This window comes from Cyphomyrmex costatus, unplaced genomic scaffold (assembly GCF_001594065.2).
Source record: "Cyphomyrmex costatus isolate MS0001 unplaced genomic scaffold, Ccosl1.0 scaffold102, whole genome shotgun sequence".
NCBI classification, from domain to species: Eukaryota; Metazoa; Arthropoda; class Insecta; order Hymenoptera; family Formicidae; genus Cyphomyrmex; species Cyphomyrmex costatus.
Window position 1 is genome coordinate 782,977 of NW_017274977.1, and position 20,862 is coordinate 803,838.

Consider the following 20,862-nt stretch of genomic DNA (forward strand, 5'->3'; position numbering starts at 1 on the left):
GGGGGGGGGGGGAAGGAAGGACATTGATCGCGATTTAATTCGTCCTTTTCTCGCACGCATGCACGCACGCATTCTTTCTCTCTCCTCTGATCTGTCTATCCCTCTTTCGCTTCCTCTCTTACACTTTCTCTCGCTCTCTTTCTCTCTCGTACGCGCTCGCACGTTACCATACAACACGGAAAATGTAACGGAGATAACGATTTTCTTCCTCTCGCCGTTCGTTCATAAATGTCGAATCTAATTTTAGAGGCTCGTTTTCTATATTTACACGCGCCGTGTAAAATCACAACTTTCAGTCTGACAGTCGCGCCGATTCACATTTTATTTTATTTTAAATTTTTTGCCTTTTCAAATGATGAGTAGAACACGCTCAGTATTCTCGCGGGGAACACTGATCCCCTATATTGTTACGATTTACAATTATTATATTTTATTCATCCCCCGAGAAAAATAACAAAATGTATATATATATTTATATATATGAAGATAGATATATATACATATATCGTGTGTGTGTATATACATATATATCCATAGTTAATCCGTAATTTGTATATATTATTATATAAAGAGATATTAATAATAGTACTTTTTTTTTTATTTAGTTTAATAATGTACAAAGGGGGCACACAGGGGGCTGTCGCGCGATGGTGAAAAAAACAACAAAACGCCTAAACGCGCCCCTTATCAGCTAAGCCTAATCCCTAGGTAACGCCTATTTAACTACACTCATAATTTTCACTTGCACAGCCATAGTTTCTTTCATCGCTCACTCAATCCTCAATCGTTTAGAACGTCTCCTCGATCGCCCGCGGTTCCATGCGATTCCGGGGTCCGCGTCTCAGCCGCTTTGCTGCCGGCCGAGACAGCCAACCGAATGAACGTGGCTGCTAGACAACTCGCATTCAATCAAGAACAGAATTTTGAACCGAAAGATCGTGAGGTGCAAGTGCGTTGGAAAGAAAGATCCGCGCGATGATCGCAAAAGAATGGAAAAAAAAAAAAAACGCTTTAAGAAAATCCGCCCGACTCCGAGGATCTCTCTGTCTATAAAAGAAGACCAATTTGAGAACAAGTTAAATTTCTTTAAGTACTCAATGTCTATATATGCTGTACAACCTGATCCCTCCCTCCTCCTTCGGTTAACCCACTCGAAATGTGTATGCAAATGGTTACCGCGTCCGCATAATCGACGTCGTCGAGTCATCGCATTCCGCGGATCGTGCGGCGCGAAATTCGATCGTCACTCGACGCCCCCAGAATCGGATAAACTGGCCGGGCGTAACGAGGATCAGAAAAAAATTCAGGAGAAACGTTAGTATTCCACTCGTTCGTTCGCCTTTACCCGCTCGTTCCCGCCCGTACCGAAAGTATCTGGAGAGAACGCAACTGGTCCGTCGCGCGACAGCGCCTCGTGCCCCCGCAATCTTTTACTATCGCAATATTGCACGATTTTTTTTCTTTTTCATTAAATTCATCTCAATTTCAATAAGGTGTTAGCACCAATCTATTATATCACAATGTTCCACTCCACACCACGCAGTTGTAAATATATAAATACCTATATATAGTTATAATAGTAGTAATAGTAGTGGTAGCAGTAGTAATAGTAATAGTAGTGGTAGTAGCAGTAGTCATAGTAATAATAGTAATAGTAGCAATAGCGGTAGTAATAGTAGTACATCGTAGTAATTTCCATTTATAATTAATAAAAGTTTTCGATATAACAGCCAGGCGACCCACGGCCGAGTTAAAACTCACGGCGCGCAGGCCGATTCAATGTTTTGTGAAATTGTGTGCCGAGTATTTCTCTCTTTTTCACCCGGATCCCCTCCTCTCTCTCTCTCTCTCTCTCTCTTTCTACCTTGCGTGTGCTTCTACCTCTTCCGTGTGTCGGTGTATTTTATCTGTCCCCGCAGATGCATACGTAATAGGACGTATGTAGTACGTTGACGCGAGTGTTTACAAGCGCGTTGGGCGCCCTAAGAGTTATATAAATCACTAAAGCGGCGTCTATAAAGATTTCAAGACGCAAAACTCAAGCTTCAAGCATTTTTAAACTGTAAGAAATTGACAACCATAGTTTAATACGAGGAGAATAACCGACCATGATCGGTCAATTTTTTACGGCTTAAAAGCTTAAGTTTTACGCTTTAAACTCTCATTGTGTATATAGACGCGGCTTAACACGGGAGATTTTTCCTTCCCACTTACAATCGATCGTGTGTGTTCCTTAAGCTATACGATTTATTCTACAGATTAATTGCAACGAGTTTCGCACATCTAGAGATTGAAAAACTTCGAATTCTTTACACATCGCATTTACGAAACACGTACATACAGAGAACTTGACACTTGGATGGCTGAACGTTAAGTATTACCATCTAATAATTTTAATCTGCGTTAGATTCTTAAATCCTTAATATTACGTTTTTCAGATAGACAAGAAATATTGCCAAGAAAACACTCTCAGTGCCAGTGATATATATATACGTCACTTCGAGGGCACCCTGTATACAAGCTCCACTTTCATGATTTCGTTCGTTCCGATGTTCCGCCTCGTAGAAAAACGAAAAGCGAGAAGTTTCGGCGCGTATAGTTCACAGATAAAAAGGAATTCTGCGAGCGGGCGTACAAAAGTCACGGGATTTAGAAAAAGTAGACCTTTATAGAAAATCCGTCTTGTTCGTTTTCTCGCGCGTCATGCCACTCCCAGAAAAATAAACTTTCCGCCAAAGGTTATTGCCTCGCGCTTCCATAACGCCGTTATCGTCGCGGAGGACTTTTCCCCGGGAACCCTCTTTTCGAGAATCACATGTCGATACTGCACTGCGGCGAAGCGGGAAGCTACGAGGTTTCCGACGACGGTATACGAAACGAAATACGACGTCTCGTCGCGTCGCGTCGAATAGCGGCGACACGTATTCCGGCAGACAGTTATTTATTAACGGAGATTATATCAGGATCTTCCCGAGAGCTCTCTTGAATTTTACGATACGCTCCGCTCTTCATATGCAACGGCATATAACACAAAACTAAATAATTCCAAAGACAAAGAGCGAAGACTGCGCAATCCGTGTGTTCAATTGGTCGATAAAAAAATCAGGAAAAACAGGGAGATCTTCATGTATTCTCTCTCTCATTTTTGTGTTGATCACATTATTCTCTAAAACTTTGAGAGTAAGAGCTCGCTCTGAAAAGTGAAATGTCCTAAAGATTGAATATAGAGCCGTTCTTTTTTTTTACAACTGGCTTGATTTTCACTCCTTAGAGTGAGATTCCATTCTGAGGATTTTAGAGAGTAGATACACTGTTTAGATAAGGATGGAGCGGTCCACGCTCTATGCTTTGAATAATTCAGAGCGCGACGATCGTACAAGTTATCTTATACTTTTGGAATAAAATGATGAAAATAAAAAATTGGAATACACTTTAGCTTAACGTGACCGCACGGAATTACAATTTATCTCGAGATGTCGAGAATTTTCTCTTCGTTTACGCTATTCCACGGTCGTAACAAATTCTGGATTTTTTTCGTCGCGACGAGGCGAGGTTACGACTCGTGATTTATTTGGCTCGTAACACTTGGACGAAAGATTTGACGGGCCGTTTATATTGGATTGCTTCGAAGTTAGCTTTTTATCGGGAGATTCGTTTTATTTCGTTTGGAACGTCGATGCTCTGACAGCACTTCTGCAGTTTCTATTGTTGCCACGCTCGCGGCTGTAGCGACGCGCCGCGTAGTTTCCCGTTGATTTTCCCACGTATCGCTATATTTGGCGGCGGATCACACTTTTTGTCACGTCACGTTTTAATTTTCTAATGGCCTCTCGCAATGATACCGTCGCGTTTGCTAATTCCGACGAAAAACCGAGAAGAATCGCGCGAAGAGTTGACGCGCCGAAAATTTGAAACATTTTCCCTTCGCGTTTTGAAAGCTTCGCTTCTTCTCTTTGAAAGTTTCACTCGACATTTTGCGTTCGTCAAAGACTAAATCTAATTTGAAGGAAATTTTTTTTCGTTGACTCTTCACGCTCCGAACGATCCGCACGCGGAGAAAAATAGTTTAGTGATTTTTATCTTACAAGACTAGTAAAAATATTCTGGCTATTTTTTGCCGAATGATGACAAACTTTACTTGCCTGAAAGTAAAAATACCGGAGATGTAAGGTACAAAGTACATTATAATTATAGTGAATCCATTCAAATGGTTATTACAGTAAGAGCCTCTTTCACCAATTTCTGATTAAATTAATCGATGATTAATTCACAGAAGTGTCAACAGCAGTTTAATCAAAAGGCCTCCTTTTTTTTTTCTTTTGGGATAAACTATGTTTAGTTCTTACATTGGCGATGATTGAATTAACCATCGATAGCGTTAAACCTCCAAAAGAGGCCCTGTGTCATGCTACTCTCAAGACTTTATATACATTCGTATTTTTTACCGCGTAATAAAGTAAATTTTATTATGACAAGATGTATGGTAATTTATAAACCTACTTTCGGAAATATGAAAAGTACCTTACATCACACGATGATCGCTCATTTATCTATTAGAAAAGTGAAATAAATTTTAGTTAAGTGGTCGCCTGTCCCTACATGGACCTGCCAATTCCATAAAATTCACTAGAATTCCAGCGCGCATTACTTTACATTTTTCTCTTGCGGGTCGCAATGCGGCTGAGTTAGTGTTCGACGCGAAAAGCTCCTACACGGCGATCCCCTCGAATCGCCCTCACATCTAAATTTCTCCGGTTGGTTTTTAAAAATTTGTTCCGAGCCCGCCCGCGAGTTTCCGTCACATATTCAAATTTCACGTGACAAAATGCAAAGTCGCGAAAGAGGATCCGCGCAACGCGGATGGAAAAGCGGACGAGGGGGAGAGTTGAATCATAAAGCAAATCGCGCGTCTGCATGATGGACGCCGAATATAAAACGCCGTGAATAAATTAGTTCGCGCTGAGAACAGCCGCGCGCGATAATGCAACATCCGGGGTGGGGAAGGGGAAACCGCGACGGTGGTAAGGAAAAACGGCGACGTAAAAATCTCCCTCTTTTCGTACGCACATGGACGACGCGAATGGCGGAAAGTTCATTCGTCTGGTTTTCGTGCGGATGGAACAATTCGCGTCGATTACGTCTCCAACGTCAATGTTAACTCCATTCGCGCTCGTTTCCCCGATTCGCGTCCACGGCGAATCGACGTTCTTGCGACCAGTGTTTTCCGAATCGGATTTTCCTCCCGCTCTCTCGCGTAATTCGCGGTATATTATAACAGATTTGAAAGATATGAACAAGTCGCAATGATCATCAATACAATCAGCTTGAAGAAACGTACAGAAAAACATATTCAAAATATATATATTCCAGTCCGATAAAACAAATATAATTTGTTTAAACTAAAAAATTAATGTACCATATGTACTTGTATTTGTTAATACTTATAATTTTTCTTCTAATAATCGATAGTTTATATCTGAGAAAAATAATTGGAAATAAACAAACCAAAAAAATTCTGACTACATCAGAATTCTGGTTAGTTTAATTAGAATCCTAGATTTATAACCAGAAAATTCTGATTCGTCCATTTTTAATTAGAATTTCAATTAATCCAGCCAGGTATTTTTTCTCATTGTGATGATTGTAACGTTGTCATCGTATTGCACTCATACGCGAGTATCTTAAGGATTACCATCCTTTTCTTCCCACACGTTTACTTTGCAATATAATTTCCGCAAGATTTTTCCAGGAAGGAGATGACTGCCAGTTAAAATTTTAAAAAGAGAGATCCTGATAGGAGTAATAAAAATTATTATTACCATAACAAAACACACACACAGTACGAATGTCTAAAATTCCGGAAAAGTCCGATTTGAAAAATTTCGAAAGACACTGGTCCACATAGTTTCACGATGCTCTCCGATAGAACCGCGTTCCACCGCCCACTTGGCTCGGCCATCGTATCTAGTCAGCTATTTATCCACGAATGTTCGAAATACGTGGCATGCCAAACATTGTGCTCCGCATGTATGCACACAATCGGTGAGCACTTCTGATCGTTGTGAGTGCCGGACGATCGATACAGACGCGAAAGGGCGTCAGATTTCCGACTATGGAAATTGTGATATTGCGGTAGCCAGGACTCGAAGATCAATCAAAATCCGAAAGGTCCACAGCGAATTCTTGGAATTCAGTGTTTACAAATTTAACCCTAATCGGCACGACTCCAATGGACGTGTTTCCCAATTACATTATGAAAAATTGTTTTAGTAACAACTATTTTTCCCACAGCCTTACATAATTTTAAGTTATATAATTTTATTCCTTGGATTTTAACCTCTATTGCTTAATTACATTAACTTTAAAGATACATTAAGTTAAAGAATTTGAAGTACATTGGACTCACAAATACCTACAGTCAAGGAAATTTCGGAACAAAGACCGATTAGGATTAATATGAAATTCAAAAACTTTGGTATCGGAGGGAAATTTTTAGACCCTAAAGATTAAAAAGGATCGTGAAAAACCTGAAACGCTGAGCTTTCCTCCGTCTCGGAAGTCCGAGAGTTTAAAGAATTATCGAGAAAGAATGGGAGTAACCTTCCAAAGTTCGAAGATTTGTGATCCTTCCGGATTTTAATTAACTTCCGCGGGAATGACTGCGTCAGGAAAAATGATTCTCTATCAGAGAATCATTTTTCACGTCGCAGAAAATATCGCTTCCCGTTCGTCGACGTCGTGCAACGTTACAACGACCTTATTGTACGTGCGATACCTATACGTGTGCCACGTGTAAATCGCCCACATGCGCGACGGCTGTCGGATGCTTTGTACGGTCGTGGTCATTTGACAGTTTATATATATGGACAATTCCGGAAACTGACCGGCGTAAAGCGCCGACGAATGTAATGTCTGTACCACACTAACAATTGGTCTTCGTTCGCGTTTGCGTCCCTTAAGCCTGCGACACGCGATGCTTGTTTTCGATCGATTGCTTGCATTTCAGTAAATTATTAGAACTGCACAGAGAACGTAGAATTCTAGTAATTTACCAAAATGCAAACAATCAAGCGGAAAAACGTGCAGCAGGCTTACAAATAGTTCGCTGACTATTCAGTTTTTTCTAAGAATTAAAAGAAGCAACCGAGTTTAAATTCAATACGTGTTGGCAGAAACGGGCTTTAATTAATTGGAAAGAAACTGCTGGCTAGCAGCTTCTTTTTGATTGGTCAAGAGACGCAAATGAATCTTCAATCGCTAGGGTGATACGGGTATAAATACAACACGAGCGGAAAGTCACGCGTCTACAAACGCTGTTGAATAATAATCGTACAACTGTATAAATAAAACGGTACTGTTTATGTAAATATTGCGCGATGGAAAATCGAGTGTTGATTTCTGACATTATTGAATTAATTAACGCGCGCTTTACAGATACATGCTCGCAGAATAGCGACTGATCTCGCGACAAAATGACAGAGTAGAATGTGATTCGTTACGCGTAATTATTTTATCCGTAATGAAAGGTCAGATTTATTATTAAAAAAATTATCTCTGCGGACAATCGCGACGCGGCGCAATTTAAAGAGACATCGAAATAGACTCGCAATTAAACGCGTAACTGTATACGTTAAGAGAACAAAAATGTACAATTACAAAAAGAGAACAATTACGTAGTAATTTTGTCGGTTAATATAATATCACCGTGTTGCGTGATTTCTTCATCGATCCGTGTGTAATTACGTTATGCGCGCAAGCTCTCGTGTTCCGTCTCTAAAAAAAAAAGAAAAGTAAAAAATATGAAATACCCAAGAAATACCGACGCTTCAGAGTAATTCTCGCTCGGCGACGTCTACTACGCTCGCGGACAGGTGACAAAAACAGAAGTTTCTTGGAGGAGCTCTCTCCTCTCGAACGCCGGCTGGCTAAACGACGAATGCATTCTAATGGCGGCGGAGCGACGGCGACGGCGACGGCGGCGAAGTTGACTCTCGCAATATTAGGATGAAAGATGAAAAGCAAACTCTACCGTCAAACTTTGTCGCGGTCAACCAATTAAGTACAACCGCGTCCCGACTGCAGGCCGGGCTATAATTTCGCGCGCACGATAGAACATCGATCCCAGCGCGCCGCATCTCGCTCACCCTCTCACACTCTCGCCCTTCCGTTTCATCTCTTCGGGGGGAACACCCGCAATGCACCGTGCAGGGCGGATACATCGCGAGGAGAGCACGAGCGAGTCACGTGCGCGAGCAGAAATCTGCGCCACGCTGCGCCGTCCGTAACCATCGTTTATCCGAGTTCGACATATCGAGAGCATCGTGGAAACATATGGAAAAATATCACGTTGATACGTTTTGACGCAGAGGTTCTCAAGCAGTGCCTTGCAACGCACTGTTCCGCAGACGTTCGAGTGGTTCCTTTGGGGCACCTTCGAACTTGAAACCTCAAACACAATAAAAAGCACAGGTAATCTAGAAGTAGGAAATAAGATTTCAACCTATCAGAAATTGTGCATTCGTATATACACAGTTACTGCTCTAGATTGGAATCTCTTATTTCCCGTTTTCTCTTTCTTTTTCTCCCCTATTTCCTATTTGCCTGTGCTTTTCATAGAATGCGTTCAGCAGAACGCAACTATTGCGCAACCATTTGCTGATGAATTGTAACATGTTGAGTGTTCTGTTGAACGCTCTTACATAGATAGATGTTAACGCATGCGTGAACTTTTCGTATGTCTTTCAAAAATGTCTAGTACGTTGTAAATTATATTTTCATATGTACATCGTGCTTCACAGAAGAATACATTGGAAGCAGCCATTTTGACCAGCATGTTGCTTGAGATTCAGCGTACTTCTGGTCTGCTGAAAATTATGGCGATCGCTGAATAAACATGTTGAGACGATAAGTGCGTTTAGGACCGTTCAGTAGACAATCGTAAAACGGTTACAAAACTGTTGGGTTCTGCTGAATGCATCCATTGTGTTTACGGCTTTAAGAACGTTATCGTTGAACAGCGGATCGTTAGCGAATCAATTTTGATGTTCTTAGTCCCTGAGTGAAACTCCACAGAAGTTAACGTCCTTATGAGTAAAAATTCCCCGACGTTTTTATTAAAAAAGAAAAACGCTTAATATTTAAAACATAATTAGCCTTTAATTTCAACGATTATAATTTTAATGGTATAAATTTATTTTAATAAACTTGCGTTATATGGCGTCAAATTTGATTGAGTACCCCTGTTTTCACACGGAGGACGGAATTGTTGCGAAAATCGCTCGTATTGCTCGTAAAAGTTGTTCTCTTATTCTCCTCCAGACTCCGCTTCTTTCGCGTTTCGATTTTCTCTGACGCTCCCTCGTTTTCCCTCTCGCTCTCTGTGCAGCAGAGACAACTCATCTCGTGATTATTAACTCTTCTGGAGTCGTGACGCAGAAATTGCAATCAACTGCTAAATTATCATGCGACAAGAACATCGTGCTGATTTTTTAATCACAGAATAAATTCATGTTATATATATAAAATTTTAATTTATTAAATAATATGTATATATCTCAATATTTCGCGTAGATTTTAAAAGATATCTAAAAACACAAATATTGATATAAAAAATGCTTGATAATTGTCCAATATTCATACATTCGTCGGAGCTGGAGGATAAAACTTTTGCGGCAATAAGCGCGACGAAACGTTAGGCGACGTAATTGATAGACGTTCTAAACCAACGCGTTGCGTGGAGATAGCGAAGGGAACAAAGAATTCGAAAAAAAAGCAAGGCAAAGAGAGAAAGAAGAGAAGTTGATCGGCGTGTGATTTCTCAGCCAAGGAGGTAGGCCTGCAGGTGCACCTTAACACGATTCAACCCGCCCCTGTCAATAAATAAACCTTGCGTGTGTCGCGTATTGCAATATAATGTTGCGCTGTGTATATATAAACAGTGAATAACATATATATAAAATCATAAAACGATAAAACAAAATAAAATAAATTATCCAATATATTAATATATATACTTAATAATCTGCAATAATATATTAATATTCTGATTATATATTATTAAATTATAGGTATATATGCGTGTTCGGTATGCCTTAACTATGCAAAGTGCCCCTTTTTTGCAAAAAGAGAGAAGATCGACGGTAATATCATTTCATCACAATATTGCGGTTTGGCTCTTTGAATAGCTATGGGTTTCTGCGTACGCGTGTACATATATATGTGTTCCTCTTCATGTGTATGTGTACGTGTGTGTTTTTCTAGCAACCCCCGTAAAATAGGCGATTAGTTTTCTGCGTCTATACGACGCGAGTCAGCGCCGACAAGTAATTTTTGAAAAAGTGCGCTAGCCGAAAAGTCTAAGGTCGCCAAAGGGGGGCCGCTACGCTTTTATCATTTACGATTATAACGTTCGAACGCAGAAAGTGTCTTCGATCTGACCCACGACTTTGGCGTCGGATTTGGTTTGCCAGCTCCGCAGATTAGCAATCGATTTAGATCTTGTCCGCGAAGCGGATGGGGCGACCTTCAAAGTATTCGGCGAACTGTCTTGGACGCTATGGGGGTCGCTACGCTTTCGCGTCCATAAGAAAAGCTTTCTGTCCCTGTTGCGTCCCGCGCCTACCTTGCGAGGCGCCTTTCCTTTTTTTTTTTTTCGCTCGTGTGCATGTGTAATAATATGTAAAGACATCGCTCTCCAAATAATTAGACCATTTCTTTGAACGATTCCGCAGAACGTTAAATCCAAGTGCCGTTAAAATGATTGAAATACATTTACGCGGTCAAACGTGAAGATCAATCTTGAACACTTGAAAGTATCATAGATATAGTCATCAGATGACAGCATTCGAAGAAATGGTTTCCTAATTGCTTTCGAGCGACGTACATTTATCCGTGTTCCTTGTAAAACCATGGTTATAATATGTATGTATATATATATATACGTTACACGTAAATTTCATGATGTACGAAGAAAATAAAAACAAACAAACAAAGAAGAAAGAAGAACAAACAGATTGCACCCTAACCAATTAAATATCAATGTGCAATGACGATACGAGTATCGCGTGACCATCCCTTGAATAAAATTAATCTTTAACGTAACTATATCTCCAACTAATGGTATAAGATTATTAGTGTGTGGTAGGTTATATAAAGTATAAAATATAGTACTCTATAAATCATCCAATACAAGTAAAACCTTATTTGTTGCCTATACGCACTTAAGTCCCGAATCGTGGAATGTCTCCGTGATTTCCACTATTTACCTCGCGATCGCGCATTATAACAGCGCGGCGTGCGGCTTAACCGTTAATATTATAAACTTTAGGTGTTAATTAACAAGTAACGTGCGTTTTATAGTCAAAGTTCATATTAGGACTGCAAAGCGCGCTAACACAACGTATTATCAAAATTTTACGAACGTATATATGCGTAAAGGACAGAGATTTCGTTGTCGCTCGATTTGCTGTTGCGTGTGTCGTACTTGCGCGTGTATATACACGCGTTGCACGTGAGGGGTGGTACGGGTGTCGTGCGTGTCGCGAATGCGTGTCCCTTTCGCGGTGCCGACCCTTCGTGAAAGCTGCGCCCCGTGTAGCCGGGTGTGAAAGGCCAGGGTGTAAAAAGTCCGTGTGTGCTTGTGCGCATGTGTGTGTTTACTATGCGTGTAACTCGCGTGCGTAGGTGCGCACACGTGTGTTAATATATTGCTACTGGTTCCCGAGAAGACTGGTAATACATTACGATTACAATCTAATATGAAGTCCAACTATAAACTCTTCAACAACTATACGATTCACCCTGCGTATCGAATGAATTACTCCCAGCGACTTAGCTTTATAATTAATAGATATCATTATAATTAATTGATTCATTAATATTCTTTCCGGCTGCCGTCTCGCCGTCCCGATCGGTCGGCAGCAGCATCTACGGGAGGAAATTGGCACCACGTTTGCTCCCATTTTATATATAATATATATTTATATATGTATTTATATTATGTAATTAAATCCGCGCACACACCAATCGCGCGAACGACGGTATACACGTCGTTTTCAATCGCGCGGACTTCTCTCGCGGACACTCGCTAAAAATTATATCGGCGATCGATGCAGCGCTCGTTTTTCTCACCACGAGAAAAAGGAAATAAGAGAAAAGATAAAGCTGCCCGGTCTTTGGACATCGTCGCAGCGCGGACGCGGCCGTGCACGAGGTTGACGCACGCGAGCGCCTATACGATATATTAGATCATCGATCGACAACAAAACGCGAGCGTAAAGCACGACGGCTCCGCGCGAAAAGCAGAGAGAGAGGTGTCTTCTTTTCGCGCTCGAGTTATTGAAATGTCAAAAAAGCGACCTGCGCTAAACAAATGACTCGTCTCGGTTCGATCGATCGGTGCAGCGATCGAAAACGACACTCGGCTTACCCTACCTCCAGACTTCGCGGCTCGCGAATACGAGACTCGGAAAGATTCTGGTCTCTCCCAGAATTCAAGATGTTAAGCGATTCGAGGCGAAATAGTAGGGGGCAATTTTGCACAATTCTTTCTAGAGATCACGTAACAGAATCTGCCCACGAGATGACAACGTCTGATTGTCCGGTTGTTTTTGTCGACATCAACAAGTTAAGAATCAGAGTCCTTATAATATAGAGTCTAGCCACGCAACACAAAATGACTGGATATGTGTGAATCTGGTGTGAATATGTGTATACAGTGTAAATTTGGAATACATATTCTTTGAATGTACGCAGCACTTTGATTGGTACTGTCATTTTGAAGGGATTTAGAATTGACCAATGAAAACAATCATGTTGAATGGCCGGACTTTACCTTCTAGGGATTGAGAATAAATAAGATAGTATAAGAGTTAAAATGAAATAGCACAAATAAAGAGAAATAGTATACATTTTGGCAAAATTACTCGTGACCTGATTCGATTATAGGATCTCTAAAGAGCTGTTTACAAAAGAAGTAATACGTATAGTAAGTTGTAAATCAACCAATCACAGTCAAATATGAGGAAAATAATCACTGGAACATGATCGATCAATTTCTTACAGTTGGGACTTATTACATAACGTTATTCCCACTATAGACGATAAAAGTCTGGACATGATTTTATATTAAAATAATGCGATAGAAAAGATACATACATTCTTGTCTCTTTCTCTCTCTCAAGAACTGACAAAACATTGTGGACCAATCAAAACTGGCTATCCAGACTCTTGTTAGGGGGTCTCTAGTTCGATCTCTTGAAAAGTCGGAGGAACAGCAACACGCGTTGTCGTCCGATCGCTGTTGTTCATCGTCGCGCGTTAACGAGCCTTCTTCGTCCGGTGAGACAAATCGAGTTGATCATTTCATGATCACGGTGAAACCTCCCGGTCCATCGCGACGCGAAGCGTCAGCCTCGAGATCGCGGCTACGTTTTCGCGCTCGCGTACCTCCGCTCCTCGGCGACTCGTGGAAGGGAAAAAAAAATGAAAGAAAGAACTTAGCCCTCACAGCGCTTTGACGTTAGCTACAACAAGCCCACTCCCAAAAAAAAGTCACCGCACACTAAACTGTACACGTCGCTGTATATTAATCTTTCCTGTTCCATATTTTTTTTTTTTTTGCCATTTTTGCGATTTTCGTTTGTTAAAAAAGACCCCTACACAGGAGAAGTTCTCGATATCCCTTAAGCGTAGAACCTACAAAAGATTTGGTGTTCGAGAAAGAAGAAAAGCCGAGAGAGATCGGCCCTTTTCCCCCCAATGGCCGTAACTTCAGGACCGCATTTTCGCCGTACGCGGAATACCCCCCTGTGGCTGCGGCCACCCGCGCTCTCAGTATATATTCCATTATTTATATTTATATATATATATATATATAATTTTTGGGGCGCGCGCGTATGTTATATATATTATGTTTCAATATATATGTATATGATATTTAAATATATATTTAATATATATATATTAAATATATATTAAATATATATATATGTATCTCATTTATCTTGTCTCTTCCGGCGTCTTTAGGATAGCGTGTTCATAGTATCGTTGCTCGTTGAGAGTGCCAACGAGCCCGTCATAAAATCATTAAGATCGATCTTTCTCGCTTCGGGGTGTTTGAATTTAAAGTGCGTGCGCAGGTTGTCGCTACGTGTGTACGTGGCACGACAGAGAGGACACTCAAACCTGCCGGGGAAGTGGACGTGGTAGTGGTTCCTGATGTGCGTCACGACCTTGCCGCACAGCTTGCACCTGTGAAGGTTGCAGCCGCCTGGCACCCGGTCAAAGGTCAGCCGCATGTGCCAGGCTTTTGAACCTGCAACATCAACACAAGACAAGTCACTTTCAACTGTTGGCTTCCCGACACGACGCGGCGAGCCGCCCGGTCGCCGGCGACTCGTTTCTCTCTCTTTCTTTTTTTTTCCGTTTTTATTTTATCTGATTTTTTTTTTTTTTCGTCATGTTACTTTACGTTATTGTTACTTCTATGCCGTTTCCGTGCTGCTTTCGCTTTGTGGTACTTTACGTGGGTACTTTTTTTTTTCTTGTTTGGCTCTACAGCGTCTTTTTTTCGAAGGTCGTCGGATCCTTGGATACTCGGGTAGGGCATTCGACTCCGTGGAAGTCTCTCGGATTCCAGGATCAAGTCGAATCCTCGAATCCGGACGGACCAGAACTGTGGACGAATCCCCCGGTTTTGGGTCTTTGAATCTTTGGATTCTCGAATTCTTGGAAATTCTGAGATCTCTAGATCATCGAGTCCTACGATCTTGAGACATTCGATCTTCGGAATCTTGAACCTACAGATACTCGGCTTCTCGAATCCTTGGATTCTAAGATCCCCCGAGGTCTTGAGTCCCCTGGGCTCGTCGGACAATTTAACTCCTCGCAGATGCAAATAAGATCCCTCTGTATCCTTGGATCCTCCGATCCTGATCTCACTCTCGTTAATTTCGCGCGTTCGTCGTCCCCGAGTTCTTTTAAGTCGCTTGCTTCCCTACCTCTCTCTACGTTTCTTTCCTTTTTATCTCTTAAAAAGTTCTTCCTTTCCTCTAACTAATATACCGTGTGTGTATATTATGTACACGTGTTAAACGCGCATCGAATTGCTATAGAGACAGACAGAACGCGAAGGAAACATTTCAGCAAATTTATAGATAAATAATAGAAAAAATAGAAAATTTCGTTCTTTCATTCTCTTATCACGTTTATCGAGAAATACCGGTGCAATTTTAAAATATCGCTTTTCGTAATCGGATAAACTGATTCGCGAAAATTGACGTGTAATGGAAAAAGAGCCATTATGTATATTAGCTTATTAAGAAAGCAGTTTATATATTATTCTTGCAATAAATGTCTCGTGGAATGACGTTACTATTTCACGATAAACCGAGAAAATACGAAATCTTTGATTAAGAATCGATCACTCGTTACTGCCGCGTTCCCTTTGAGGCGTCGCTGCTCTTTGGAGCGTATGGATTGCAAGACGTTGTATCGTTTAAATAAATTTAAATAAATTGAGCCGCGAGTTCATATACCAAATAACTTTGTCGCTCGAGAGACGGTCTCTCTCTTTTTCTCTTTCTTTCTCTCTATGCGCAAAAGGCGCGCTTAATAATTCTGTATTTAAAAACATGGAATTTCGCTTTGTGAGCTCTTACAGGCCATTTTCGCGAATATCTGATATAAAAAAAAAAAACGCGGCCATAACGAGGGAATAAATATTAAATCAAGCGACGCTTCGGGCTAGTAAACTAAACGAGCAACGCCGCCACTCTCGTGTATTTAACATAAATTTTTGCACTACCTTCGTAAAATGACAAAAATGACTTACACGTCATACTAGAAAATAATTAAATTTATTTTCGAATTTATCATTAACATTGAAATGTAACCGAGAAGATCGCGACACAAAAGTTGAAAAGTGTGATGTAGATTTTCTTTATGTCTATTCTCTTTTTTCTCAATTTTTTTTTCGCTCTTTACTCTGCTGCTTCTGATTCCCAGAAGATTATTTGACGCAGCAATTATATAATCGTTGACTAATGGAAACATAAGTAATTTTCAGATATACGATTGTCATTCGATACGAAGAAAGTGCAAAGTACCTCTTAGGAATGTGCACCAAGTAACGAACGAGCTGCGTCGAAAATATACACCGCGCGTCTTCGAAGCGCAAACAACTTGCCTCTTAACGCGATCGAAACACGAGATATTCGAGGCATACGACGAGAACGTGCGATTAAAGCGTCAGACACGTAAGTTCTCGTTAAACATCGATCAAACTCCAAACCAGTGCGATTAATCAGAGAAAAAGCGTAAAATGGGCGTACAAATTTTGTGCGTATAGCCAAAGCGAGCTGATCATAAAGGCTTTTCTCCTTCTTCCGACATCGCGTTAATCCCTCTCGAGTGATTGATATTGATAAACGTGCTACGAACACATGATATAGGTACTTCTATGTATATAATAATATAAGGTATACTATGGTACATTATAATGGCGGCAGATAATAGAACAACCAATCAAATTTTTGCCTCAAACTAGCGCGAGGAATATAACAAAATTATTTGAAAATATGTTTGTGTTTTCAATATTTTAAATACCAAATTGAATCTTTTAGTTAAAAGTCACAAACTTCTTCCTTGTTAAATGGTCTTCAGAAGAACTCGAAGAAGATACAGTTAGGTATTTCTTGAGTGACAAAATGCAGTTAGGTTCGTTAGAAACTTTTAAAAATTTAATGTCCGCACTCTTCTGATGCAACTCAGAGGTCACAGAAAATGATCAAAACATCTTCTAACGTAATGTATATTACTTTTATTACATAGCTGTTATATTGCTTTTTACAATTTAGGGCAAATTTTTGATTGATCAAAGAGCAATATGTTGGTTAACTGTATTTTATATTTCATAACAAATTATATCCAATTTGAATCGTTTTTAATTATTTCTACTTAAACTGCTCTCACCGAATATGTCGTTAGTTTAATTAAAATAATAAAATTGAACAATTTAACTCAAAAAGATATACATTAAGTTAGATTTAAATGTAGTTTACTAATTTACTAATTGTAAGTGCTACTCTCTACATTCTTTGGAATGGAATCTCATTCTGAACCATTGAACCAGTTTTGAAAAAGAGTGACTTAACCTTCAATTTTCAAGAAAAACATTTCACTGTTTAGAGTGACATCTATTCTAAAAATTATAGAAAATACATAAATATGAACGTTGTTTAATTAAAATTACAGAAATGAATTGATTTATATTTTGACACACATGGAAAAGTTAAAAATAACAAAATGTTATCCACAACTTAAGAGATTACCATTACTTTTTTTGATACGTACTAACAGTATAAACATCCTCGGAAATAGTATACCTTATATTTTTACATTATAAATATATTTTTTCAAGCAAAAAAAAAATGAAAAGATCATCACCGACCTACATTATTACTAGATTAACTTTCGGTTTATCTGCGGCGTTTCTCCAACAAGATACGTTCAGACAAGTTATGATCTCTGTGAGATATTTTGGCCCAAGAAATTAAGCGGTGCACCGCGTAGCCGACAATATGCCGGTCGGCCTAATTAATTAATGAAATGATACATATACGCACGACGACCGAAACAATTATACTTCCATATCCTAATGCACGAGCGAAACGAGGTCGTTGTATTATTCAAGGACACCAAAATGGTTCTGTCTGTCTCGAGGCACGAGTGCCTGGCACCAAAATCTCAAACAGAAGAGATAGACCCGAAACGTAATGGAGTACTCTGCGAGCGCGGTATGGTGCCCGCAGAGTGCTTGCATATTCGCGAGTATGCGCGCTGCGTTGTGCATAAACCCAATAATGTCGTGAAATCCCTCTGTCGCAGAGACGCATAGAACACCTCAGAATGTCAAATCCCTCTCTTCAAACTCATAGCCCTCGTAAACCTCGGAAAATCTCTCTCTCTCTCTCATATTATAATCTCTAACGCACAATCTGCATGTGCATATTCCGCTTAATAAGTAGAAATAAATGTTAACGAGCAAAAATAAATCTCTCAATATTGCTGTATTCATACATGGATTGGAAAGAAATATGCAAAATATTCGTTCAAATAGTCATGAAGTCAGAAAATCGAAATTATCTTTAAGAAAAAAATATATACACATATATACAAAAAAGATTCAAGTTAATCTTTACAAAGAATGCAATTAGAAAAATATGAATTGTAACAAATCTTATTTAAATTTATTTTCAATGAAAAAAAAACTGTAAAATTTTAAATATAAATCCCGTCATTCAAAAAATGTCTGAGAAAATATATGATAAGACTATAACGTCAAAATTATCCATTTCAAAGTATGCATAAAAGCATTTTAATTTATTTTTACAGAGAGACGCAAACTGTGAGTAGTGCGAAAGTGAAGATTTCTTTCTGCGGACTCCACACGACAGGGAAATGACACTCGAGGTGCTCCATGATCTGGAAAAATGGAGTCCCTGAAAGCTCACGCCGCCATTCGGACTGATCAATATTCGTTTTTACGTGCCTCACTTAAGGTATTTGCACGTTCCTGGGATATCCACCGACAATCATAATGGAAACGATAAGAAAAAGAAAGCACATCCCGACGGTATAAAAATCCATAAAAATTTATTTTCAGTAAATAACAATATTTAACGGAAATATCTACTGTTATCGACTTGCGCTTACATTTAGATTTTCTAAAATCTTCTCTTATGTCTTTAACTTAGAATCTTTAAATCCTTTTTTAAAACATTTAAATCCTGGAATCTTAAATTATTCATATTGGAGAAAATGAAAAGAAATCACAAATAAGGAAATATTTTCTGCAATTATCAAAGAAGTAATGTTACAAATTGTATGCAACGTTATAGAATACACACCCTATAGAATACCATTTATTATTGTCGGGGCAAGACCATTTTGAGATCCGAATAGACTGACTGTACTCCCTCGGGAGACTCCATTCCAGCAATACCCCAAGCATGATATCGCGTGTTAACCCTTTGTAAACCGTATTTTCGCGATGGTTACCCGTCACGTGTCACTTTATTTTGCCGTGAAGTCAGCATCGTGCGAAGCGAAGCACATTCTTATAGGTTAAAGTACAAAAAATCACTGGAGAAAAGAGTTTTTTAGGTAAACTCGCGGCGATATAAGTGCGTGACAATAATTACATAAATAAATATTAAATAATAATACTACATAAATAAATATTAAACTCATAAAAAAAACTGCGCAAAAAAATTAATCTGTACATCTTATAAATCACCTTATATCCAACAAAGTTTTATTATTGTTATTACTGAACTTATTTTCTCTGTTACCATAAACTAAAGAATTATTAGTCGTACAGAAAAAGTTGCCTATACCGCCGCCGCAGAACATAGAAAGTCAAAAGTATTTGCGCACTGTATTTACACGTATCTGCAATAATTACAGCACGGGCGTATTACCCCGGATTATCCTATGTTTCAAAGCGTCACCTTATACGCAGCTACTCGGGGAAACGATGGGTACCACAAAGGGTTAAATCGTTGTCTACCCCCTCAACAAGCCGATTGCCGCGGTGTATCGTCGTATCGATCGGCTGCATTCACGCTAGCTTCCGTTCCCGATTAATGCGCGATTTAAATAATATTCGCGTGACGGCGAGGGGGCGGCAGAGAAAGAAGGTGAAAGGTCACTCCATGCTTCCGATCGATGAGAGGACCGGCACCAAGAAAGGGTTCACGAAACATGGTAGAGACGGGGAAGAGGAAGGGGAGAAGAAAGCAAACGAGTTAAAAAACTTTCGTTGGCCCCGTCGACCGTTCGATTTTCAATGAAACTCGATCGCCCCCGTGCCTACTTTTTCATTTCCACTTTTCCGAGTTGCAGTGACGAGTACTCGCGGAATGCAGCCGTACGACGACCCGTCGACGTTGTAAAATGTAAAAAAAAAAAAAGGCTTTGTACACGGCCGCTTTTTTTATTATACATATACACAAGGTTGGGAGCGATACTTTTAAATATACATGTATGTATATAAGTGTATCTTTTGTCTTTGTGTTAGTGCAGTAGCCTCGGTTAGATTCGGTTAGAACAGTGTTTTTCAACCCTTTCTACACGATAAAAGTACGTCGAGATGCGCGAGAGATCGATGATGCGTCACGGAAAAATGCGATTACGGAAGTTGTACCAATAACAGAGAGCTATTATGAAATAATTATCACTCAGCATTTAATTAAATTATTTCTAACTATATATGAAGAATGTAAGATAAGAAAAATATAAAATTTGTAAATCAATTTTCAAATTTCTCCTGCGTTATTGATATATCTCTTCCGCACAAAATCACGATAGTCCCTTTGATCTTGATTTCAATAAAACAGACACGTAACATATGACAGATATTTTACAAACTCGCAATGCACGATTACTTATTCCACAGTCATTTCGTCAAACACCCGAGAAACGAACTCAGCTACTCGTAAATGTCTTTCTCGAACACCTTGTTGTTGCTATTTGCTTGAGATTCGTTTCAATAAAATAGGATAGGTCGTAATAAGGTAAGACAATTGCGTGCAAATTTTTACTCAGATCACATTTTTCGCGGCATGGAACAGAGGTTGAAAAACACCGAGTTAGAATACATCCCTTGTGAAGGAGCGAAGGTGCGAAGTTGCTGTTACGATTACGTTTCGCGGCTCGCATAAATTCAGGTAAGGCGACGTAAGGACTAGATTAGAAAAAAAGATTAGGAAAGTAAAAGAGTAGGAAACGAGAAATCAGAGAGAGAGAGAGAGAGAGAGGGAGAGAGAGGGAGAGAGGGAGAGAGGGAGAGAGAGAGGGAGA

At 39.7% G+C, this 20,862-nt stretch overlaps 1 protein-coding gene across 2 annotated transcripts in view; it reads right to left on the minus strand.

The window, feature by feature from the left end:
• Window positions 1-20,862, minus strand: part of LOC108773392 (zinc finger protein 131) — a 53,644-nt gene that overhangs the window by 4,062 nt on the left and 28,720 nt on the right. Inside the window, exon 5 of one of the 2 annotated variants that reach the window (XM_018539177.1) lies at window positions 13,977-14,314. The exons of the other annotated variant lie outside the window; for it this stretch is intronic. Coding sequence (XP_018394679.1) covers window positions 14,022-14,314 — 293 coding nt within the window. The 3' untranslated portion in view covers window positions 13,977-14,021. Of the gene's footprint in view, window positions 1-13,976; window positions 14,315-20,862 lie in introns of those variants that run through there. 2 annotated transcript variants of the gene reach the window in all.